This window comes from Dendrobates tinctorius, unplaced genomic scaffold, assembly GCF_039654945.1.
Source record: "Dendrobates tinctorius isolate UK_male_01 unplaced genomic scaffold, ASM3965494v1 ptg000270l, whole genome shotgun sequence".
Taxonomy (NCBI): domain Eukaryota; kingdom Metazoa; phylum Chordata; class Amphibia; order Anura; family Dendrobatidae; genus Dendrobates; species Dendrobates tinctorius.
Genome location: NW_027361937.1, coordinates 8,514,098 through 8,540,179, shown reverse-complemented (window position 1 = coordinate 8,540,179; position 26,082 = coordinate 8,514,098). Strand labels below are relative to the sequence as shown.

Below are 26,082 nucleotides of genomic sequence, written 5' to 3'. Positions count from 1 at the left end.
CAATGGAGACTGGAATGGATGACGATCCACTTCAGAGATGAGTCTCACTTTTCTCCTGGATGCAATGATAGCTGGAGAATGGTCTGGAGATCATATGGGCAACAAAAAGAAAAAGCCTTCATGAAAGAACATCACACTAACCCTACTCCTGGAATTATGATGTGGGGTGACATAATATTTTATATGGTAAATGGACCCTTGTTTTCATTCCAAGTATACTAACAGCTTGGTGATACATTGATTCAACTGTAGAACTAGTGGTACAGCCACTTCTCCAAAAGTATTCCAGGGAACATTTTTCAACACAACAACGCCAGTTGTAGTTATTTCTATCATTGGATTGGTAAAATCATATTTGAGGGTAATATATATTTGTTTTTTCAAGAGTAACTATATAACAATCTCTTTTTTATTTGAAGGTTGTTCATGCCAAGAAAATTCCATTTTTGGGTACACGTCTTGGAACATTTAAAATTGATGCAGGAACTGTTTATAACCAACCAGGTACAGACCTAGTCTTAATAAAGTCTGAATCTGAATGAAATAGATTGTTGGAACCCATTGTTAAACAACCTAAAATGTTATTTTACTCCTATGGAATTTGGCTGGAATCTTTATCTTAAACTATAGTCAGTATTTGGAGATTACTGAATGCAAAGTGTAGCAAGTTTGTAAGATTAGCAACTAGTTTATTTTTTTAATACAAATAACAAACCACATACCAATAAGCTGGTTTAACAAAAATAACGGTAACAAAAATAACAAAGTGTCTAGGAGGCACACTATGTGGGCAAAAGTATTGGGTCATCTCTCTTAACCCCTTCGCCCCGAAGCGTGTTTTCACTTTCCTGACCGGGCCAATTTCTACAATTCTGACCACTGTCACTTTATAAGGTCATAACTCTGGAACACTTCAATGGATCCCACTAATTCTGTGTTTTTTTCATGACATATTGTACCTCACGATAGTGGTAAAATTTCTTTGATATGACTGATGTTTGTGAAAAAATCAGAAATTTGGCAAAAATTTGGGAAATTTTGCAAATTTCAAACTTTTTGCTGTAATTTTCAAACTTTTAATTGTTATGGCCTTAAATAAGAGAGTCATGTCACACAAATTAGTTAATAAATAACATTTCCCATATGACTACTTTACATCAACACAATTTTGGAAACATATTTTTTTTGTTAGGAAGTTATAAGGGTTAAAATTTGACCAGTGATTCCTCACTTTTACAACAAAATCATTTTTTTTAGGGAACACATCACATTTGAAGTGACTTTGAAGGGCAGAAATTACCCAAAAGTCATACCAATCTAAAAACTGCATCCCTCAAAGTACTCAAACCACATTCAAAAAGTTTATTAATCCTTCTGGTGTTTCACAGGAATTAACGGAATGTGGAAGGAAAGAATAAACATTTAACTTTTTTCCACAAAAAAAAATTCCTTTAGATCCAATTTTTTTTACTTTCAAAAGGGCAACAGGAGAAAATGGACCATATAATTTGTTGTGCAATTTCTCCTGAGCATGCCGATGTCCAATATGTTGGGGAAATCTACTGTTTGGGCACAGGGCAGGGCTCCAAAGGAAAGAATGCCATTTGATTTTTTTAATTTAAAATTTGCTGGAATAATTAGCAGACCTCATGTCGCATTGGGAGAGCCCCTGATGTGCCTAAACAGTGGAATACTCCCACAATTGACACCATTTTGAAAACTAGATCCCTCAGGGAACTTATCTAAATGTTTTCAACACTGAGCTTTGAAAATAAAAAAATCACATTTAACATAGTAACATAGTAACATAGTTATTAAGGTTGAAGAAAGACTTTAAGTCCATCTAGTTCAACCCATATCCTATCCTAACTTGCCCTAACATGTTGATCCAGAGGAAGGCAAAAAAACCCCCATGTGGCAATCAGTAAGCTTCACATTGGGGAAAAAAATTCCTTCCCGACTCCACATACGGCAATCAGACTAGCTCCCTGGATCAACGCAATATTAAGGAAACTAGTGTATATACCCTGTAATATTATACTTTTCAAGAAAGGCATCCAGTCCCTTCTTAAATTTTAGTAGGGAATCACACATTACAACATCATATGGCAGAGAGTTCCATAGTCTCACTGCTCTTACAGTAAAGAATCCGCGTCTGTGAGTATGCTTAAACCTTCTTTCCTCCAGAGGTAGAGGATGCCCCCTTGTCCCCATCACAGGTCTAAGAGTAAAAAGATCATTAGAAAGGTCTTTGTACTGTCCCCGCATATATTTATACATTGTAATAAGATCACCCCGAAGCCTTCGATTTTCCAAACTAAATAACCCCAAGTGTAATAACCTATCTTGGTATTGCAGACCCCCTAGTTCCCTAATAACCTTGGTCGCTCTTCTCTGCACCCACTCCAGTTCAGCTATGTCTTTCTAATACACCGGAGACCAGAACTGTACACAGTATTCTAAGTGTGGTCGCACTAGTGACTAATATAGAGGTAAAATTATGTTCTCCTCATGAGCATCTATGCCTCTTTTAATACATCCCATTATTTTATTTGCCTTTGCAGCAGCTGCCTGACACTGGCCACTAAATGTGAGTTTGTCGTCCACCCATATACCCAGGTCTTTTTCAGTGACAGTTTTGCCCAGTGTTTTACAATTAAGCACATAATTATACATCTTGTTCGTTCTACCCAAGTGCATGACCTTACATTTATCCCCATTAAAGCTCATTTGCCATTTATCAGCCCAAGCTTCTAGTTTACATAAATTCTCCTGTAATATAAAATTGTCCTCCTCAGTATTGATTACCCTGAAGAGTTTAGTGTCATCTGCAAATATTGAAATTCCACTCTCTATGCCCATTACAAGGTCATTAATAAATATGTTAAAAAGAAGCGGACCCAATACTGACCCCTGTGGTACTCCACTGCTAACCGTGACCCAGTCCGAGTGTGCTCCATTAATAAGCACCCTTTGTTTCCTATCCCTGAGCTAGCTCTTAACCCACTTACACATATTTTCCCCTATCCCCATTGTTCTCATTTTATGTATCAACCTTTTGTGTGGCACCGTATCAAAAGCTTTTGAAAAGTCCATGTACACGACATCCACTGCATTCCCTTGGTCCAGTCTGGTACTTACCTCTTCATAAAAGCTTATCAGATTAGTCTGACAGGATTGGTCCCTCGTAAACCCATGTTGATATTGGGTCATGAGGTTATTCTTCTTCAGATACTCCAGTATAGTATCTCTTAGAAAACCCTCCAGGATTTTACCCACAGTTGAGGTTAAACTTACCGGCCTATAATTTCCAAGTTCAGTTTTTGTCCCCTTTTTGAATATTGGTACCACATTTGCTATACGCCAGTCCTGTGGTACAGACCCTGTTATTATGGAATCTTTAAAGATTAAAAATAATGGTCTATCTATGACTGTACTTAATTTTTGCAGTACTTGGGGGTGTATCCCATCCAGGCCCGGGGATTTGTCAATTTTAGTGATTTGTAGACATCGCCGTACTTCCTGCTGGGTTAAGCAGGTGACATTTAATGGGGAATTTTTATCCCTGATCATGTTATCCGTCATGGGATTTTCTTGTGTAAATACTGTTGAAAAAAGTCATTTAGCATATTGGCTTTTTCCTCATCCTCATCTACCATTTCACCCAGACTATTTTTAAGGGGGCCAACACTATCATTTTTTAGTTTCTTACTATTTATGTAGTTAAAGAATATTTTGGGATTATTTTTACTTTCTCTGGCAATGAGCCTCTCTGTCTCAATCTTTGCTGTCTTGATTTGCTTTCTACAGAATTTATTTAATTTTCTGTATTTATTTAATGCCTCATCACTACCTACTTGCTTTAATTCTCTAAATGCTTTCTTTTTGTCCCTTATTGCGCTCCTTACAGCTCTATTTAGCCTATTTTTCCCACAAGAATGTTTTTTAACCTGAAGGAGAAAATGGACCCAAAAATTTGCTGTGCAATTTTTCTTGCGTTCACCGATACCCCGTATGTGGTCGAAAACTACTTTTGAGGCCCAATGCAAAGCTCTGAAGGGGAGGAGCACCATATTAAAGTGCAGATTTTGCTGCACTGGTTTGAGGGTGCCATGTCACATTGGCAGAGCCCCTGAGGTGCCAGAACAGCAGAACCCCCCATAAGTGACCACATTTTACAAACTAAATCTCACAATTAATTCATCTAGGGGTGCAGTAATCATATTGACACCACAGCACAGGTGTCCATTGGGCAGTGAAGAAAAAATAATTAACATTTTTATCACCAAGATTGTGCGCTAGCCCCAAATTTTACATTTTACATTTTCATACTGGGAAATGGGTAAAATGGCAATAAAATTTGTCCCACACTTTCTCCTAAATCACTTTTGTGGTACCCAGAAACAAATTAAATAGTTGATACCACACAATGTTATATCAATAATAAAATGTCATACTTTATGACAACATTTTAAAACAAAATATACAAAGAAGATGCTGGAAAGAATATAATGAGGGATTGACAACCATGTAAACTCCCACTACAGCCATGTGAATAATACTGAAGACATCCATATAATATAATACTATAACAGCATAGGGGATATATAGGGGATCAAGCACACACAAATAATTCCTCAATGTACATGCCCATCTTGGATATATTGAACTAAAGACTGTCCAGTGTGTGACTATCCCCCTTAAAAACACCACTTAAATTGCACAATCATTATATATAGTGTGAAAAACGTATGGTAAATGATATATGCTACAAAGCGGTATTAGCTGGTGGAGATTCCTGGACGTCCCTTCATGCCCACTCATCATGAATTTGATGAGCAGTGGTTGCCATGCCCCCGTACCGCCCCGGCTCTGCTCACTTTGTCAGAGTGGGTGAAAATGGTGTAAAAACGGCAAAATTAGCATAATTTTAGCGCAGCTTCCAGTTGCGCCAAAATTGCATGACTTTTCAAAGCTTGTTATGCAAGAATACTTGCCCGACTTTGATAAATCTGGCCCTTTGTCTTTATGCTGTCAGTAAATAGGGAAATACTGTATACATAAATGAAAAAATACTTTTTATCAACCAACGGCGCTGTGTGGGGGTATGACCGCTGCAAATTACCAGACTATGCCACCTATTTGTCTGAATAGTAAACAATTAAAAATAAAGCAGAAATTTGCGCTAGTAATACCCACATAAAACCACTCTCTGTATCTCGCTATAAAGGCTATATAACAGTTTAAAAAATCTCACTGTCCAATATACATAAATGCATCTATCACCAAGGAAAAGACATCATACTAACCGTCCAGGTCACTGTTCATACCATGGGCAATAATAGCGGTCTTGGATTCAGCACATAGCAACTCCTCTCCTAATAGGTTTTGATGAATTCCAGTGGTGGTATATTTCTCAGTCCAAAAAATGCACGGTCCAAAAGAATGCAGGCTAGTGCTGGGTAAATCCAAAAGGGGTCACCTCTATTATAATCCCGGGCGATGCTCCGGCCGGTAGCAATCGCCCAATTCCCCTGTTGTTGCACTGCCCGTTAATAGTAGGACATGCAGCGGGGGACGTAGTTAATGCCGGCAAGGTACAGGACCTTGCGTGACGTCACAGTCACGTGTTAAGTCACGTGACCGGCTTAGAAAGACTGACAGGACCAACAACCAATCCTACGCGTTTCGGAGGCTTACTGCTTCCTTCCTCAGGGATGATTCCTGTCATAGAGGTGACACATATATATACCCAGTCCGTATGATGTATTTGTCCTATTTATTAAATGCAAATAATTCAATTTCGCTATTCAAGCCATTTGGTCTGAGCGTGTTAATTTTAAATATCCACTCACTTTCTACTTTTGACATTTGTTCAATGAAGTTAACTTTTCTCCAGCTTTTCTTAACTGTTTTAATACCGGTTACCGTAATTCCCCTAATAGAGCCTCCATGATGTGTAAGAAAGTGGTTAGAGAGAGGATGACCAGAAAATTTTAAGGAAAAAACCACTTAGAAGGTTTCGTTCACCATTAGTTATGCCATTTGGAACCCTTGGGATTGAAGGTGCTATCAGATTCCCAAGATTATTTGCCTTCCGAAAAACAAATCTAGGGTGCGTGGGCAATAATTCCCCAATAATTTTGTCATTTTGTAAAATATTCCAATGTCTACTAACAATATTCCTAATAATCCTGACATTGGAATTGTATTGTAAAATAATCGGAATTTCATTTTTAGCAAAAAAATCATTAGGATTGCGTTTTTTTATAGGGTCCAGTAGTTGGTCTCTTGGTATTTTTCTAACCATTTCTGTAGTTCTTTCCAATGATTTTGCATCATACCCCTTATATTTAAACTTGATATTCATGGACTCGGCATCTTTTTCAAAATCTTGCTGTTTAGAGCAATTTCTGTGTGCTCTGATAAGCTGACTCTTAGGAACATTAAGAAGCCATTTGGGAAGGTGGCAACTATCTAGAGAAATGAAATTTTTTGAATCCGTGGGTTTGTGATATACTTGAGTCTGAATAGTGTTCTCCTCAATAAAGATCCTCAAATCTAAAAAATGTAGCTCTTTATGACTAATATTTGCAGTAAAATTTAAAAAATAACAATTTTTATTTAAATCACTTAAAAATTCATTTAATAAAATATCACCCCCTGACCAAATGAAAAAAATATAGTCGATAAAACGACGCCAGAGCACCAAATGTGCCCGTAATTCACCATCCATATAAATGGTCTCAAGTTCCCATTTTCCCACATAAAGGTTGGCATAGCTAGGGGCGAATCTTGTGCCCATAGCTGTGCCCCATTTCTGGGAGTAGTAGTTCACCCCAAATTTGAAATAATTGTGCGTTAGGATAAATTCGATACAATCCAGAATAAATTCTCTCTGTTCCTTGGGTATCGCACTATCTTTTGCCAAGAAGAACTCGGCTGATTCACACCCTTTTTTGTTTTGTATCACAGTGTATAATGAAGTGATATCCAGGGTCCCCATAATGTAGTGATCCTGCCACACCACATTTTTTAAAAGTTTCAGAATATGGGTACTGTCCTTTTTCATTTATTTATTGTGCATTCATTTATTTCTAAAAATAATTTTTTTGTATACATATTTTTTTCATATATATATATTTTTTTACCTTTTTTGAGGTTTTAAAAATGACTAATTTGTGGTCAGATAGGAAGGAAAGGATTTATAATATACAGAAATTCTTTCATTTACCACAACAAGATTCACCCATTGTTTCTACAAAAGAAGATCTTGATTTGATTATTAAAAAACTAAAGTCTTTAGAACAATATTTAATTAAAGAAATGAGAGATCTGTGGGAAATAGCCACATTGGAGAGCTATTTATCATTTAATTGCATACCCAAAGGTTTAGTGGTCTATAAGCCCTTAACAGGTGATATAGGTGATCCAGATACTAAATTGGAGTGGGACGCTATGTTTGAGGATTTTTCTAAACGTACTGTGTCATTTATAATAGAGAAAAGAAAAACTGGCCTGATGACGATCCGCCAGGAAATCTCTAAACTCTTTGAAGATTTAAAACCTCATGAGTTACATCCAGAAATTATTCATTTATCTAACAATATCAGAAAAAGGATAAAAATCAAGGAAAGAGAAATTATAGAAAGGAAACGCAGAAAATTCGGAAGGGACTTTATAACTGCTGGTAATATTCTGCAAAAAGACAGTCATAACCTCCCATCTAAGTCCCCCAGTTTATTGGTAACTCTTGATGAAACACAGGGGATTGAGAATTCTTTTCTATCTTCAAGTGACAGATTCTCTATACACCTAACTTCCAATTTTGAGCAACCAACGAATAGTGCCATTGTTGAGAACAATAATTGTATGGATTCTAATATAGAGAATATGAACAATGTAGAAGATCCTTCAGCTAACTCTACACCGCTGCCTTCAGTTAGCATACATAATATGTTTTCAACGATAGGTAATATGGAGACGGTTGCTTCCAGTTCCGGTCAAGAGCAGATTTACCAATCGCCTTTAACGAAAAAGACAAATAGTAATAGTGCTAAATGTATCAAAGATTCTAAGAGGGCACAGCTGAAAACGAAGCAAAGCCATCTTCCGTTTTTTCAGTTGGCCCAAAAAAAACGCGCAAAAGAGGTTGTAGGGGCGGGAAATCTACCAAAAAAAGAATAAACTACCATCATCGCAAATAACTCTTCCTGCTCCTCATCAACAAAAATTTTTTAATCTCAGTGATCATATACTTGGGGATAATGAAATTTGTTTATTAAATAAAGGCCTAAAATATGCTCCTAGTGTAGGATTTAATAAATTTCAGGCATTTGTTGGTATTAAAATGTTTATGAGAAAATTGGCCATAAAAAAATATTACTTTAAAAAAAGACTATCTGGTACTGATTTGGCAGATCAACCAACTACAGCAAATGCATACACACATACTGGATTAAGAAAAAAATCCAATTTTAATCCTATTCAGGAATACTCTGAGGCATTTGATGCCTTTCAGAATAATGTTATACAAGATATTAGGAAGGTTTCAGACAGGAGGTGCAATAAATTCAAGCACAATCTGTCAAAGGAAGAAGAGAAGGCCATTAGACAAATACAGAACAACAAAAACATTACTATTAGGCCTGCCGATAAGGGGGTGGTATCGTGATTTTGAACACGATAGATTATCAAAATGAAGCCTTGCGCATTTTGGGAGATACACGTACATATCAATTAATGGGAAATGACCCTTCAGATTCCTATATTAAAGAAATGGGTGAGCTTGTAAGAAGGGGCTTTGAAAAAGGCTTTCTAAATAAGCAGGAGAGGGATTTTATTAACACCCCATTTCCAAGGGTCCCATATTTTTATTACTTACCAAAGGTGCATAAGAATCCAACTAACCCACCGGGAAGACCTATCATATCGGCCATAGGGGGTCTTGCATCCAATTTATCGAAATATGTGGACTGTCATTTACAAAAATTGATTCCCACTCTCCCCATGTATTTAAAGGACAGTACCCTTATTCTGAAACTTTTAAAAAATGTGGTGTGGCAGGACCACTACATTATGGGGACCCTGGATATCACTTCATTATACACTGTGATACAAAACAAAAAAGGGTGTGAATCAGCCGAATTCTTCTTGGCAAAAGATAGTGCGATACCCAAGGAACAGAGAGAATTTATTCTGGATTGTATCGAATTTATCCTAACGCACAATTATTTCAAATTTGGGGTGAACTACTACTCCCAGAAATGGGGCACAGCTATGGGCACAAGATTCGCCCCTAGCTATGCCAACCTTTATGTGGGAAAATGGGAACTTGAGACCATTTATATGGATGGTGAATTACGGGCACATTTGGTGCTCTGGCTTCGTTTTATCGACGATATTTTTTTCATTTGGTCAGGGGGTGATATTTTATTAAATTAATTTTTAAGTGATTTAAATAAAAATTGTTATTTTTTAAATTTTACTGCAAATATTAGTCATAAAGAGCTACATTTTTTAGATTTGAGGATCTTTATTGAGGAGAACACTATTCAGACTCAAGTATATCACAAACCCACGGATTCAAAAAATTTCATTTCTCTAGATAGTTGCCACCTTCCCAAATGGCTTCTTAATGTTCCTAAGAGTCAGCTTATCAGAGCACACAGAAATTGCTCTAAACAGCAAGATTTTGAAAAAGACGCCGAGTCCATGAATATCAAGTTTAAATATAAGGGGTATGATGCAAAATCATTGGAAAGAACTACAGAAATGGTTAGAAAAATACCAAGAGACCAACTACTGAACCCTATAAAAAAACGCAATCCTAATGATTTTTTTGCTAAAAATGAAATTCCGATTATTTTACAATACAATTCCAATGTCAGGATTATTAGGAATATTGTTAGTAGACATTGGAATATTTTACAAAATGACAAAATTATTGGGGAATTATTGCCCACGCACCCTAGATTTGTTTTTCGGAAGGCAAATAATCTTGGGAATCTGATAGCACCTTCAATCCCAAGGGTTCCAAATGGCATAACTAATGGTGAACGAAACCTTCTAAGTGGTTTTTTCCATGTAAGAAATGTGGATCATGTAAAAATTAAACACTAAGAAACAAAAAATGATCACCAATAAAGGTATTGAGAATAATATAACTGACTTCATTGATTGCAACACACAAGGGGTTATATATGGGGTAACTTGCCCATGTGGTAAATTATATATTGGAAGAACCATCCGTCCAATGCGGGTACGAATTGCCGAACATCTTCGCAATATCACTAATAAATTTACTGGTCATCCTCTCTCTAACCACTTTCTTACACATCATGGAGGCTCTATTAGGGGAATTACGGTAACTGGTATTAAAACAGTTAAGAAAAGCTGGAGAAAAGGTAACTTCATTGAACAAATGTCAAAAGTAGAAAGTGAGTGGATATTTAAAATGAACACGCTCAGACCAAATGGCTTGAATAGCGAAATTGAATTATTTGCATTTAATAAATAGGACAAATACATCATACGGACTGGGTATATATATGTGTCACCTCTATGACAGGAATCATCCCTGAGGAAGGAAGCAGTAAGCCTCCGAAACGCGTAGGATTGGTTGTTGGTCCTGTCAGTCTTTCTAAGCCGGTCACGTGACTTAACACGTGACTGTAACGTCACGCAAGGTCCTGTACCTTGCCGTCATTAACTACGTCCCCAGCTGCATGTCCTACTATTAACGGGCAGTGCAACAACGGGGGAATTGGGCGATTGCTACCGGCCGGAGCATCGCCCGGGATTATAATAGAGGTGACCCCTTTTGGATTTTACCCAGCACTAGCCTGCATTCTTTTGGACCGTGCATTTTTTGGACTGAGAAATATACCACCACTGGAATTCATCAAAACCTATTAGGAGAGGAGTTGCTATGTGCTGAATCCAAGACCGCTATTATTGCCCATGGTATGTACAGTGACCTGGACGGTTAGTATGATGTCTTTTCCTTGGTGATAGATGCATTTATGTATATTGGACAGTGAGACTCATTGTATTTTTTAAACTGTTATATAGCCTTTATAGCGAGATATAGAGAGTGGTTTTATGTGGGTATTACTAGCGCAAATTTCTGCTTTATTTTTAAATACTGTATACAGGCAGTTGGCTCTTCATCATAGGCTAAAAGCACTTTAAATATTAAAACCTTAAATGTATTTTCTCGTGTTTGCTGTTTAGGAGTGAACCACTCATCTGCCCTCTAACTTGAAATTGACAGTTTGGATCTATAGCATGGTTGTGCCAGTGGACTGTGTGTGGAGCGAGGAGTACCCTATAGAATACTTAATATCAGTAGGAGAACAAGAGGAGTAACGGATTCAGATGGTTATAAAAAATATATAATCATTTTATTAAGTAACAATCAATATAAGTAGTGTACAAAAAGCATCATAGCAAAAAGAGAGAGAGAGAATTTTTTTCGTCCGCCAGAAAGGATTTCAGGGTTAAATTCCTGGCTGACTTCCTTTCTCTGGGCATGCGCAATGTAAAATGCGGATCCTGCAGCAAAAAAAACGTTACAGGGTCCATCTAGGCATGTCAGCGGACGCCAAAAATTTGGTGGATCCGCAAAAAAATGGATACAACGGATGGCCATACATCAAGATCCGCCGGTAATGCAACTCAATGGGGAAAAAAACGGATCCGCCAAAAAAATGGCAGATCCGTTTTTTTTAAAAACCGGCGTATTTTGACTGATGGTCAAAAACGGAAGTGTGAAAGAGGCCTAAATATGGTGGTACATTATTATATATGTCCGCCATGCCTCCCTGCTTAAGGTACAGTATTTGGCACTTTCTCTGTTCCTATAGAATACTTGTGAGGGCAGGAGTACTGAGGACACAAGGTCATATAGCTGACAACATCGATTTCTAACCACCTCCTCACGGACATGATGCAAAAATCCCTGACTGACAGACCCCGCTATCCTGATACCAAATATTGACCTGAGATTGTTCTAATTTGCATTTTTAAACACTTATTGAAAGAAGTTGGTAATGTGATTTCATTTTTCAGACCATGTTGTGCACCATAATTGTATGAGGAAGATTAAATGAATTGTCAGTTTGCTATTAGGGGTACGGCTGTTTATTTGGCCTTCTTTCCAACAACTGTTGTTTTTTTTGCATAAAACCATGATAATTTATATATCTAATTTTTATCATACTTTATATAGGGGTTTTATACTTTCAATATTTTTGCACAACCCGTTGCCAAAAAAATGCCCAATGTTCAACTATTAAGCTTTGGGATTATTAGTACTCTTCCAGGTTATAAATAGATAATGGCAGAATTCCATTTCACATGTCAATGGGACGTTTTTCTTCCACCTATTGATACCTTATTTTTAAATTAACCAGGGTAGTGTTATAAACAACAATACAGACACTACACTATCCTTATTTCGCACAACGATTTCGTCTCTACATAGATAATTTTAAAATGTCTAAATAAAAGTTATATTTTAATGGAATTCTTTGATGCTCTATATACCTTGCTTAATGGTGAGACTTACCTACTATTTTGATAGTTTGTTGCTTTGGTTATATGACGTGAGACAGTAGAAGTGTACAATGCCAAGATGAGATAAGTGTCTCCTTATGTTTATCTGTAAATGACCTGTGGTCAGTGGCAGACCATGTATCTGATGTGGGGCCCCTAGATGGAAGATATTCCTGGCTTATCCTATTTATTTGATACTGTGTGGTGAACATGTAAGGTACCAGGGCGAGGTAGTCATAGGCGATCTGGTGCCTCTGATTGCTCTGGCTCCCTACAGACAGAACGTATCCCAGTCTCAGTATGCTGGTGTGTGTGGAGTTACTCACACTTACTTGTGGCCCATAGGCCTCCACTGGCTCCAGGCATTAATCTTCCAGAACTTTCGAAAGACCACACAATCCAGGGGACACTGAATTAGTTTAAAACAGTTAAACTTTTCCTGTGCAGCTTTCAGTCATTACAATCAGGCATATAGGATAAGGCCCAACGGGTTACAGTCTTTCACACAGTTACCAGACTTAACTGCAGCCCCAGTTCTCGGTATGGGTAGAGCATCTGGAGCGCCCGGGTGCGCGCGGCGCCGGCGTGAGAGGGCGCGCGGGCGGTGTGCAGGGTCTTGGGGTACTCGGTACTGGGCCTGTCGACTTCAACGGGGTCCTGGGGCGTCCATTAAAGAAAATAAATAAAATAGGGGATAAGGGGAGAAGTTGTTGTGATGTTGTTAGATGTGGTAAAAATGAAGATAAAGTTTATAGATGATTAAATATGTGACGCCACCTGTGGTATTCTGGTCAGAGGTGAACAGCGCTGCAGTGCTGTTCCCCTGAGACTGTTGATTTGTCGCAGCTGAGGTGAAAATAGCTCTCCACAGGTAGAGCAATAGTCCCAGAACAAAGATGTTAGATTAATAGTCAAAATGGCTGTGAACGTTGGGGTGCAGAGAAATGAGAGGAGGACACAGAGAGGTGCAGTTTCTTTACCTTTTACTGGCAATTGGTTGCAATCCAGAGTACCACATACAGGGCAGCTCCCTTTTCTGACCTGCAGCAGGATTTGTGATTTAATCTATGTTACCTGGCATGGGAGTCCCCTTTCTGCCTCCAAGCATGACTTCATGTCTTAGAGGGAGGCAATATCACGTTGACAACCGGGCTCTGGGGTGTCACATTCACCCCCAGTTAAGTTCAGTACTCCTGGACAGAGGAAACATAACAAGAATTGTTAACAACAACAATTAATGAAAATCTACAAAGTCTTAAAAATGTAAAAATTATCAAAAACCAGACAAGAAAAAGAAAACAATAGCACAGTTACTGCAGCAACCAGTCCTTATGCTGCTGTCCAGGAATTGTCTTTGTGCTTGTACCTGGAGTTTAGTTGTGGGAACCGCCTTAACCCACTTTGTGTGTCATCCCTGGGCATGGCTACAGGGTACTCTGTAGATGGGCCTGTTTTTGGCCACGCCAGCGGCTTATTTTCAAGGCCTTTTTGGAGTAACTATTTACAAATAAAAGTTCTGACCACACATAGTCCTGTGGCCCAATTGTCCTTTAACTGGTTATTATGAATACTTAAAAAGTAAATGCTTAACGGTTACAACTATACATTCTTATTACTTTATTTACATTATGTAAACTCTGTAACGGGCAGGGATCTGACCTCTAGTACTTCGAGTGGATCTACGCAGTATAGGTATTTCTGATGATCTGACCTGTTCTCTGATGTCTACTGTTGGTGCATTAGTCACTACGCTATAAGTAGACTTGTGTAAGATAGGTATTTTAGACTGCCTTCTCTCTGCTCCTAGACTCACCATGAGATTGTCAGATTCGCTGTTAGCAGGGGACAGATTTCCGCATTCCACTGCAGATGTTTTATCTGTTACTGGAGCCATTTCATTTAGAGTCTCTACTTCATCTGGTGCAGTACGCTGATGAAAGGTTAGGACTGTTGCTTGATTTACTTGTGTCCACGTCGAAGGAAATTCTCCAAGTTTGAATCTTTTCTTCCACCTCTACTATGGGCTGTGGAGTGTCTTGGATTTCCTTCTTGTCCTTCAATTGATCAGGGCACATCTTTAGATGATCTCTTGAGACTGCATCTAAGGTTTCTCCTCCATCTTTGCTGATGATACATACTTTGGTGTTATTAAAGTCTGAAGGTATCACGGTGTATGGCTCTGCCTCCCACTGGTCATCTAGTTTTTCTTTTGAGTACTTGTTCTCCTGGTGCCAAGGGAACTGCAGGGGCGTGTTGATTGTTATTTCTTTCCTGCCTCTGTCTTGCTTGGGACAAACTTTTCTCCACACATTCTTGTACCTTGCGGTATTGTTGCTGCAGCTCTGTATCCCAGTCTGCATCTGGTGATGTTGTCTCAGGTATTAAGACTCCCATGTCTAAATCAATGGGTAACTTGCCAGGTCTTGCTCTCATCAAGTAGGCCGGAGTGAAATTTGTGGAGTATACTGGTATATGATTATATAGATCTACCTGATCTGGCAACTTCTCTGGCCACTGGTTTCGTTCTCCTAGAGGTAAGGTCTTCAATAAGTCAATGACCACTTGGTTCATCTTCTCACACATGCCATTTGTCTGTGGATGGTACGGCGTCGTTCTGATTTTCTTGCAACCGTACATGTTAGGCTAGTTTCACATTAGCATTTACGGCCGCAGCGTCGGGCTGGCACGGCCACAGCTAAGCCCGGCCCCTGCCGCGTCTCCGCCGGTAGCTCCACCTACGGACGCAGGACGCTGCATGCGTCCTGCGTCCCCTATCTTTAGCACTGGGGACGCAGGCCATGCGCAGTATGCATTTGGCGGCGCATGAGTCCTTTTGACGCTGCGCCGACTAGCGCCAAACACAACAGGTTGCAATTTGGTGCGCTCGGCGCAGCGTCAAAAGGACGCATGCGCCGCCAAACGCATACTGCGCACGGCCTGCATCCCCATTACTAAAGATAGGGGATGCAGGACGCATGCAGCGTCATGCGTCCGTAGGTGGAGGCACGGCAGGGGGCGGGGCTTAGCAGCGGCCATAAACGCTAATGTGAAACTAGCCTTACAGAACTCCTGGAACACTTCTGCCTCAAAGGCTGCACCTTGATCAGTGAGCACTTGTTCAGGGTATCCGTGCGGTCGACAAAAGTGTTGCTGAAATGCCTTGGCTGCTGTCTTGTCTTTAACAGGCACAACTACCAAGTGTTAGGTGTCGGATTCCTGCAGCTTCACAGCGTGAATCCAGAGCCTTACATCCAGTGGTCTCCCATTCCTTTCCGACCGCTCAGGGACCTGCACAGCAATCTCGGCAATCCAGGCACCCTGCTCAGACCAGCTCTCTGGGTCTGGATGTTGCTGCCACCTCTGGACCAGCAATGGTAGCGCAACCTGCTTTGCAGGAAACCACTCCAGAGGCTAAGTCCTCTCACCGCGCTACTGGGCATGCCCACGAGACGATCTCCCAGTGGAGATTGGGGGTCACATGCTCAGGTCCTTGACCTGATCTGATTGGCCCATCTCAGAGGTCTGGAAGGTCCCAGAAGCGCATGGCTATGAAAGGCCCGAATTGCCGCTTGCCCATGCGCTAGTTTAGACTATACTTGCTATTTGTGAATGGTGATGATGTCTGATTCTGGTGACTGACTCATTATAAAACCCCTTCCCTCTGATATTACGCATGAGGATAGGGAATTAGAGTTATAGTCAGCGCCAGTCAGTGGCAAGCCATACGCCACAGTGCATACCGCACCGCTACACTAGCAACCGATAGTGTGATGCCTCACGGCACTGTCGTACAGCGGCAGTAGTTACCGCCACGCTGCAGTTAGCAGCACTTACAGCACGCACGGTAGATCAAGACACCGACCTCTGCCTTGGTCTGTGTCCTATGACCATATACCGTGTGTGCATGCCAGCTGAGACCTGTGAAGCTAACAGGCTCGGCGTTTATGCTTTATTTGTACTAAAGCGCCTCTGTGAGTTTAACAGAGTCCGCTCTGTGCACCTCGGGTGACGTTTAACCCGAGCGCAGTATACCGCCATATAGCGAGTCTGCCATTACTCAGCAGCGGTTGTTACACCTACTGCACAGTGGACCCCGGGCGGCGAACGCACTTCCTATTATTTATATTTAGTGCGTTCTGCCGTCCCTAACACCAAGAACCTTGAGTAATGGTCCACGATGGTCAAAGCATAGGTGTAGCCATTCCTACTCGGAGTTAACTTCACGTAATCCAAGGCTACCAGTTCAAGCGGCTGTTTTGTGATGATCGGTTGTAATGGGGCTCGCTGGCTGTTACGGTCTTTTCTGCGCAGGTTGCATGGGCCACATTCTCGGCACCACTTCTCAATGGAACTCCTCATGCTAACCCAGTAGAATCTTTCACGAAGTAGGACCTCCAACTTCTTCCAACCGAAGTGTCCTGCTCTATTGTGGTACGTCTCTAAGACCATTGGCGCATCCCTCTTCGGGACTACCACCTGCCAGACCAGTTCATGTGTGCACGAGTTGATGTTCCTCAGTTTACCCTCGTAGATAAATAGCTTGCCTCTCTCCTTCCATAGTTACTGTGCTTCCTGTGGGTCATCTGGACCAAGGTGTGCATCAGCTTGTGCCAGCCACTCCATTACGAGGCGAACAGCTGGGTCACTGTCTTGTGTCTCTGCCCACTGATGATAGGGTAATGGATTCAACGTTACCTCTCGTATGACAAAGCGCTTATTCCTCACTCCTTGAGAGCGCTGGGCTGCAATTGGACGGTGGAAGGCTGGTAACTCGATTTCTTTGAGTTCTTTTGACTCTTCTCCCCCGTCTGGTGAATTGGACATCCTGGACAACGCATCCACATTAGCGTTCTTATGTCCTGCTCGGTACTTGATGGTGAACTCATAGTTGGACAGCCGGGCCATCCATCGCTGCTCAAGTGCCATGAGCTTTGCCGTTTCAAGGTGGGTTAGCGGATTATTGTCCGTGTAGATGGTGAACTTTGCGGAAGCCAAGTAGTGTTTGTAGCGCTCTGTTACCGCCCAGACTATGGCAAGGAACTCCAGTTTAAAGGAACTGTAGTTGTCGGGGTTCCTCTCAGTGGGACGAAGCTTCCTGCTGGCGTAGGCAATCACTCTCTCTCTTCCTTTCTGCACTTGTGACAGTACTGCTCCCAATCCCACGTTGCTGGCATCAGTGTAAAGTACAAATGGTTGGTCATAGTCAGGGTAGGCCAGGACCTCATCTCCCGTGAGGGCCAATTTCAACTCGGTGAAGGACTCTTCTATCCTTTTGTTCCACTCGAACGGAAGATTTTTGTTCTTGGCCTTCTTGGATTGGCCCACTAGAAGATCTTGCAGCGGTGCTGCTATCTTGGTAAATCTTCGGTAGTAGCCTACTAACCCAAGAAATTGCCTCACTTCATGAATAGTGCTGGGTCTTTGCCAGTCCCGGATAATGGTGACTTTGTCAGGATCGGGTGCCACACCTTCCGCGCTCACCACATGGCCTAGGTACTGCACCTTCGGTTTCAAATGGTGACATTTGGACAGTTTTATTTTCAGGCCAAAGTTTGACAGGGCTTTGAATACCTCGGCCAGGTGTTTCAAATGGTCTTCGTAGGTTTTGGAGAAGACGATGATGTCGTCCAGGTACAGCAGAACGGTTTCAAAGTTTTTATGTCCAAGGCATTAACCGCTGAAATGTTCCTGGCACATTGCTGAGCCCGAACGGCATGTAGTTAAACTCGCAGAGGCCCATTGGTGTTGTAAACGCTGTCTTCTCTTTGTCTGCCTCTGCCACAGGAACCTGCCAATACCCACTGGTGAGATCTAAGATAGAGAAATAATTAGCAGTTCTCAGTGCGGTTAGTGATTCCTCAATTCTAGACAATGGGTAAGCGTCTTTATGTGTAATGCTGTTAATCCGCCTGTAGTCTACACACATTCTCATAGTACCATCTTTCTTCTTAACGAGGACTAAGAGAGCTGCCCAGGGACTACAACTATCTCTGATTACCCCAGCCTCCTTCATCTCCCATAACATACTCTTGGCACATTGATAGTGTGCTGGGGGTACAGGCCGGTGTCTCTCTTTAATGGGTGGATGATCTCCAGTGGGGATAAGATGTTGGACCCCTTTTGCCTGCCCAAAGTCTAGAGGATGTTTGCTGAAGACCCGTTCAAATTCTCGAGCCACCCGGTAAGCCCCATGCTTTTGGTGCGAAGGGGTGGAGTCAGTACCTACGTGTAGCTGCTGACACCAATCCTCCTGCTGCCCTTCAGAGCCATTCTCTTCCACCTTGTCAGATGAAAGCAAGGGTTCTAGTGTCTCGATTGCATTGTTACTGACAGTGAACAATTTAGCAAGGGTGGTATACCGGGGTAACTGGACCTCTCTCTCCCCACAATTTAAGATGTGTATCGGTACTCTCCCCTTGCGGACATCCACTACCCCTCTGGCTGTTAGGATAGTGGGCCTACTATCTGAGTACATGGGTTCTACCAGGGTTTGGTAATCTTGACCCCTTAGGCCCATTGCTGCCCGACACCAAATTAACATTTCACTTCTGGGAGGTACTGCAACGGGAAAAGGATCACTTACTCTGACACTGACGACTTCTCCACCTGTTGTCTCTGCATCAGTGCTCTGATCTCCTTTTGAAGAACCCGTTGCTGACTGGAGCTGGTGGTCTCGGCTACCTGTTGTAACAAAGAAATAATTTCTCCAAGACAATTTTCAATTACATTAGTGCTTAAAGTGATCATAGGATGGCATTCTCGTTTGTCAATATCAACTATTATCAAACCTTGTGATTGCAATTCTACTCGGCCAATCTTGATGGTCACCTCTTTATATCCCATCTGAGGCAAGGGCTGACCATTGGTGGCAAAAATGGTAAGGTCTTTATCTGGGCTATGAGTAATGTCTGAATCTGCCCAGTACTGCTTAAAAAGAACACATGGTATCGTTGTCACCTGGGAGTCGGTGTCCAGTAAAGCGTTCATCGGAAAACCGTCAATCACAACAGGCAGGATTGGTCATCCTCCTACGTACTTGTCTCGCCAATTTGGTGGGACTGGTCGTCTAAAGCTGGAGTCACACATAGCGACTTACCAGCGATCCCGACAATGATATCAACGTGTCAGGATCGCTGGTAAGTCGCTATGTGATCGCTGGTGAGCTGTCAAACAGACAGCTTCACCAGCGATTAGCACAGTGACGCCGCGCGTGTGGCATCGCTGTGTTCGTTAGCGCTGATGAAATATTCATGTCAAAAATAGAATTAAAATAAAAAATATTGTTATTCTCACCTTCCGACGTCCTGCGCAGCATTCCCGCCTCTCTCCACGCTCCGGTCCCAGTAATCCTTTGCGAGAATTACCGCGATGACGTCCGTTCTCACGGGATTGTGAAGTCTCGCGGTCATTCTTGCAAAGGATTACTGGGACCGGGAGCGTGGAGAGAGGCGGGAAGACTGCGCGGGACGCCGGAAGGTGAGAATAACAATATTTTTTATTTTTTTCATTATTTTACACCTGATCGCTGGTCTCCCGCCTGTCACACGCAGCGATGCGTGCTGGCCAGCGGGAGATCAGCGACGAAAAAATTGTCCAGAGGTTTCTTGCAGCGATCAGCGATACCGGCAGGGGGGCCGGTCGCTGATCGCTGTCACACACAGCGATCTCGCTGGTGAGATCGCTGTTGTGTCATAAAAGTTGTGACTCAGCAGCGATCTCGCTAGCGAGATTGCTATGTGTGACGGGGCCCTTACTCCTGAGGGTTGGCCCTTTGCCCCAGGGGTTGCTTGTTTAAATGACAGGATCTGGCTAGGTGTCCCGCCTTGTTGCAGCTGCAACAGATGGGCTGTCCGTCCTCGTCGTAACGATCGCTGTCTCTCCCTCTGGTCGGTGGGATTCTCTTCTGCTGTCGCCATGGGACGTCTTCTGGACTGGAGGCCAGCTGGATCTTCTTCTTTGGAATCACTTGCAGGGACTGCACAGTTTTTGTGAGTGCAGCCACACTTTTGGTTAGTTCCTTGACTTGGAGACGTAAGTCTGCAGCAGAATCATCATCTTGGGACAGCTTGTCAGTCTCAATAGAGGTCTTTGGAAAGGATGCTGTCTCCTGCTGGTATGTAATTGCAGGATGCTTGGAGGGCTCTGTGCTGCTAGGATTCGGTTCATGTAGCACCCATATGGCTCTATCCTTAAAGTGTGCAAAGTCCAATTCAGGATTTTGTAGGGCCATTATGCGCAGCTGTGTCCTTTGGTTGTTAGACTGGAGTCCCTCTATGAACTGCTCTGTTAGTAATCTATCTTCATCTTGCACACTCTCAGGGTCAACCTGCTTTACGGCCCATAGTGCCTCCTGAAGATTAAGGGCATAGTCCCGTATACTGTCCTGCACTCTCTGTTTGCACCCAAAGAATCTCATTTTTATCTCTGTTGCAGTGCGGGTATCAAAAGTGTTCTTCAGTCTGGCCAAGATTTGTTTGACAGTCCCTTTGTCAGTGTCCGGCCAGGACTTTACTTCCCTCTGGGCCGCACCAGTTAACTGGCCAATGAGGATACTGACTTTTTGGCTTTCTGACAGGGGGTAAACTTTGAACAAACTACATAGTCTTTCTTTAAAATCGCTAAGGGTGTGCGACTCCCTTGAATACTGAGGTAACCAGGCTGCTCCTGGTATATATGGCATTGATAGCGGCATTATGGAAGCTGCGGCTGCGACCGTTGCTGAATCTACACCCGAGTTGGGCATTTTCTTCCTGTTTTTCACTTGCTCACAATAGAGCACAGCTCCAGCTTCACTGGCACGCCCCTCTCTGCTCGCACGCACTGTGTGACGCAGTTATGGCGGTTATTTTAAAGCTCAGTAAAGTCTTTAGCACTTAATTTAATAGTCTATGGCACACAGTACCCAGCTTTGCTAGGCTCGCTAAATCCTGTTCGTGACGCCAGTTGGAGTACCCGGGTGCGAGCGGCGCCGGCGTGAGAGGGCGCGCAGGCGGTGAGCAGGGCCTTGGGGTACTTGGTTCCGGGCCCGTCGACTTCAACGGGAGACGGTGTCACGGCGGCTCCCCGGTCTGTGGCCCTGGGGCATCCATTAAAGAAAATAAATAAAATAGGGGATAAGGGGAAAAGTTGTTGTGATGTTGTTAGAATTGATAAAAATGAAGATAAAGTTTATAGATGATTATATACGTGACGCCACCTGTGGTATTCTGGTCAGAGGTGACCAGCGCTGCAGTGTTGTTCCCCTGAGACTGTTGATGTGGTGCAGCTGAGGTGAAAATAGCTCTCCACAGGTAGAGCAATAGTCCCAGAACAAAGATGTTAGATTAATAGTCAAAATGGCTGTGAACGTTGGGGTGCAGAGAAATGAGAGGAGGACACAGAGAGGTGCAGTTTCTTTACCTTTTACTGGCAATTGGTTGCAATCCAGAGTACCACATACAGGAGATGGGATGAGTCCGGCTCGCCTGGAGGCATTCAGGAGATCCACCTTGCCAAGTGGGGGTTAGGACCTTCCTTCTGCGCTTTGTGTGTGGGTCTCCGCGGTTTATAACTAAGCTGCAACCCTCAATTGCGTGATGATTTCACTAACCTGTATGGCTGTCAGCAGGAGCCTATTCCACGGGTATCATCCTTTTCACCGTCAGCCCCGGGCTCCTTATCTGCTGCCGTGCCCTCAGGTGTTCAATGTCGCACAGGAACCTACAGTCCCCCGTACTTTCAGATTCGGCGATCAGGACATACAACTCCTGACCACCAAGGACTCTGACGTCCCTTTTCTCTCTATTAGCGCTTTGCTCTGGGGTCTGCTATATGCAGTTTTTTAGCTTCCCCAGAGCCTCCTTTCAGATCAGCTCCCTGTCTTGAACTGACAGGATCTTCCAGAAAGATCTTTTTACCTCACGTTTTAACTGCCTTGTCATTTCCCTCACAGCTCACAGCTGCTCTCGTTTCCATGACCACCCCCTCAACTCACTTCTAGCTGACTCACCAACCCCATCTGCTGGCCAGAATTTATAAGGCAGCTCCCTTTTCTGACTTGCAGCAGGAATTGTGATTTAATCTATGTTACCTGGCATGGGGGTCCCCTTTCTGCCTCCAAGCATGACTTCACCTCTTAGAGGGAGGCAATGTCACTGTGACAACCGGACTCTGGGGTGTCACACATCCCTTTTGCTAACTCCTCAAGAACTAGGAATTTTTCTCCACCACAAGCAGTGCACCCGGATTCCATCACCTCCCGCCTCTGAGAGTTTGAGTCCATCTTTCCAGGCTCAGGCTCAGTGCACCCAAAGGCCCTGATCGCCATCTCGAGTTTCCTAGGTCGACAGACGAACTCGTATGGAAGGGTTCTTTGGCAATCCACTGGCTCACGCTGTCCCTAGCAGCATATCGCCTGTGACCGATGCTGTCACTTCATCACCCTTTCTCTAACTGAACTCAAGACTTCCTGAACTTGGCACTAACTCTCACCCCCCCTTATCTGGGCCAGCCGTTACAGGTAACCCTGTGTAGAATAAACTGCAGCCCGACAGTGGTTTACTTTCAGATAACATACATCAATAGAGAATAAATTTAACCACATTTAACCACTTGGCGTGTCAAAGAGTAGAACATCACCTCCACTACTCCTACAAACATCTTTGCAGATCTTGCAGAGCCTGTACAGTTAGCAATTCAGTGGGTGAAAAATTGGCCCAAAGGTCAAGGAAAGAGCTTAGATGTGGAATAAGACTGCTCTGTTTTCAGTACTAGGATTTACTGGGAAGCCCAATTTGATCTTTGCTACTTCTCCTACAATCCTCCATTTTGACTGGCAGAGACAGTGACAGATCACTTCTATAGTCTTGTCATTTCTAGCACTCACTCGGCATAAATTGACAGGTGTCCTTTAAGAATTGACCTAAATGATAGCAATTCCTTCTTCCTTGAAAGCTTTCCTTTTAACAGTATAACATCTTAATGTTTTTTTTTGTTCCTCCAAGATCACAGATTTCTGCAGAAATGGGCAGTTATTACAGATCCAAAGGACACCCGAGCAGGCATAAAAGGTTTTGTAAAATGCAATTTGTCTGTAGTTACAAGGGGAGATCCCATGATGGCACCTCCATCTACCAGCAGCCAGAATGATGATGTGGAAAAGTAAGTGTCATTTATAGATACCTCATTAACCATAAGAAATCATCTTGGACTACTACAGTAACTACGTAAAATTTTCTATTGCTTGTAAGAACAATATGTCTAGTTTAGCTTATTAGTAACTCTAAAACTTCCTCTAGAAACGTGACATAGCCAATATTTTTGTGGAGAGTAAAATGTTAACTATAAATCTGTCAAATATGTTAATAAGTATTATATTTTTGAGTGTATCAAACATCAAGTTATTTACATTTCATTTTCATGAGTTATGTCTATGGTTTTCTTTGGGGATGTTACACTGAAGGCTTTCAAGGTTTGATCAGTGGAGATCCACCCTTTGACACCAATGGGTCAGAAGAAGGAAGCATTTCTTTCTGGGATGTTGCATTGGATCATTTTTGTTACTTAGTACATGTTATCAAAGTTCATGTAATGTCCATGGTCCGAGGAGAGCCTGTAAGGGTGTGACTAGTTGAACATCTGACTCTTCACTAGAGACCCTGATTGTGGAATTAGACTTGGCTCCCAATGGATGCCAGGTGCTACTCCAGGGCAGACCTCAACCACATGGCAGCTAACCCCCAAGGGGGCAGAAAAATGGAACTGCCAAGAATGGATGGACTTGTTAAGTACAGACAGGCATGGCAGGAATACTGGAAGAGAAGACAGGTGCAGGCAGGTATGACAGGTATACAAACTGCCACGGCAGGTGCAGGTAGGTAAAGCTGGTATGCAAACTGGCACAGCAGGTGCGGGCAGGTAGGGCTGGAAGGCTCAAGCAGGGACAAGCAGGAACGAGTAAAGCAAGCAGGTACAGGCAGGTACTAGCAGGAACTAGCAGGTACTGGCAGGTACACACAAACAAGGACCTAACAAGCGTGCAGACTAATTGACTAAACATATTGCTCAGGCACCTCCCATCGGGTGGAGGTGCTTTAAATAATAAGTGTCTCCTAGACATTGGCTGGGGACACTTTGGGATGGGACTCTCTGTCCCTTTTAGAATGAGGTAGCTTGCGCTCCCTAAGCACAGTGCCCTGGGATGTGTGAGCTGTGCACAGACACAGGGCAGCAGCAGGAGGAGCAGAAAGTGTGGAGCCGGGGACATGGTGGTGTGTGAGTCAGTGTCCCTGCTGGGGGAGGGAGGAAGTGTGCAGGGACGCCGGCACCACAGTTTCATTGAAGGGGAACCACCCTCATGAACTCTATGGGCCAGTAGAAGGAAGAGAAAGGTACTCTCTTTCTTGGATTGCTCATTGAAAGCTTATCCTTAGAATATGTTATTGGTGAGAATCCACTCCCATGGGCCAGTAGAGGTAATAGATCATGGCATTCCCTTTCTTCTGCGCCTTCACAGCCCCTGACATAATGCTGTCTATACTTGTGTAACTTGTACAAACATTGTACTTGCATTTTTTTCCCACTAGGAATTTGCTGCTTCCCAAAAGAATTCCAGCAGAAAGGCCTTGGTCAAGATTAAGTGTTAAAATCTATAAGGCGGAAGGACTACCCAGTATGAATGATGGCATTATGGGAAGCTTCTCTAAAATGATGGGAGATAAAAAAGTGTTCATTGATCCCTATGTCCAAGTTATTTTTTCTGGACAGCAGGTATATAAACATTACAGTTATGATGTCTAATCTTATTATATCTTGATACAGATCTCTGAAAAACACATTTTGGGTTTGTCCTTCGTCAATGGACAATAGAGTGTCAGCATCTGAAAAAATACATTTAGTTCTAATGTTTAATCAGTATTTTTTTGGTTTCATATTTTAGGGAGAGACCTCTGTAGAAAGTGACACCAATGAACCTGAATGGAATGAGCAAATCAGCTTCATTGAGCTTTTCCCACCTCTTGTCCGTAAAATAAAGGTTCAGGTCCTAGATGATGCCCATATTGGAGATGTCGCTTTGGCCACTCATTATATTGATCTTCAGCAAATATCAGACCCAAGCAAAAATGGTGAGACTGGGAAAATCTGTGAAAAGTAACTTACATAAAATGTATATACAATAATCTCATGCAGATTTGTTGCTTAGTTATTGCCAAAAGTTAGTTTTGTACATGGCCACAGTACTATGGTAATGCATTTTTGGCAGGACATAATGCGTCACTTTAGAAAGTGTTGTAAAATAAAAAAAGAATAATGAGTAAAGTGGCCAATGTCAAATAGAGAACGGCTTTGTAGCCCATCATTTTGTATGCTATTTCTGATCGTCGCACAATAGCAAAAAATTATTAAATTAAAGTTCAGTATTTTTCAACTGTATGGCCAGAATGACAATAACAATTATAGATATTATTAAGTGCGAGCAATTTTTGATCATAAAAATCTGATCCTAGTGTACTCAATGATCATCCAAACATTTTAAGGGTATCTGTC

The 26,082-nt window shown here is 42.3% G+C and overlaps 1 protein-coding gene across 1 annotated transcript in view; it reads left to right on the top strand.

Annotated features, from left to right (window-relative positions):
• The window catches only part of LOC141069645 (fer-1-like protein 4), a 232,535-nt gene that overhangs the window by 73,163 nt on the left and 133,290 nt on the right, over positions 1 to 26,082 (top strand). The window contains exons 12-15 of the mRNA XM_073559385.1: positions 420 to 504; positions 23,541 to 23,697; positions 25,122 to 25,305; positions 25,475 to 25,661. Coding sequence (XP_073415486.1) covers positions 420 to 504; positions 23,541 to 23,697; positions 25,122 to 25,305; positions 25,475 to 25,661 — 613 coding nt within the window. The remainder of the gene's footprint in view (positions 1 to 419; positions 505 to 23,540; positions 23,698 to 25,121; positions 25,306 to 25,474; positions 25,662 to 26,082) is intronic.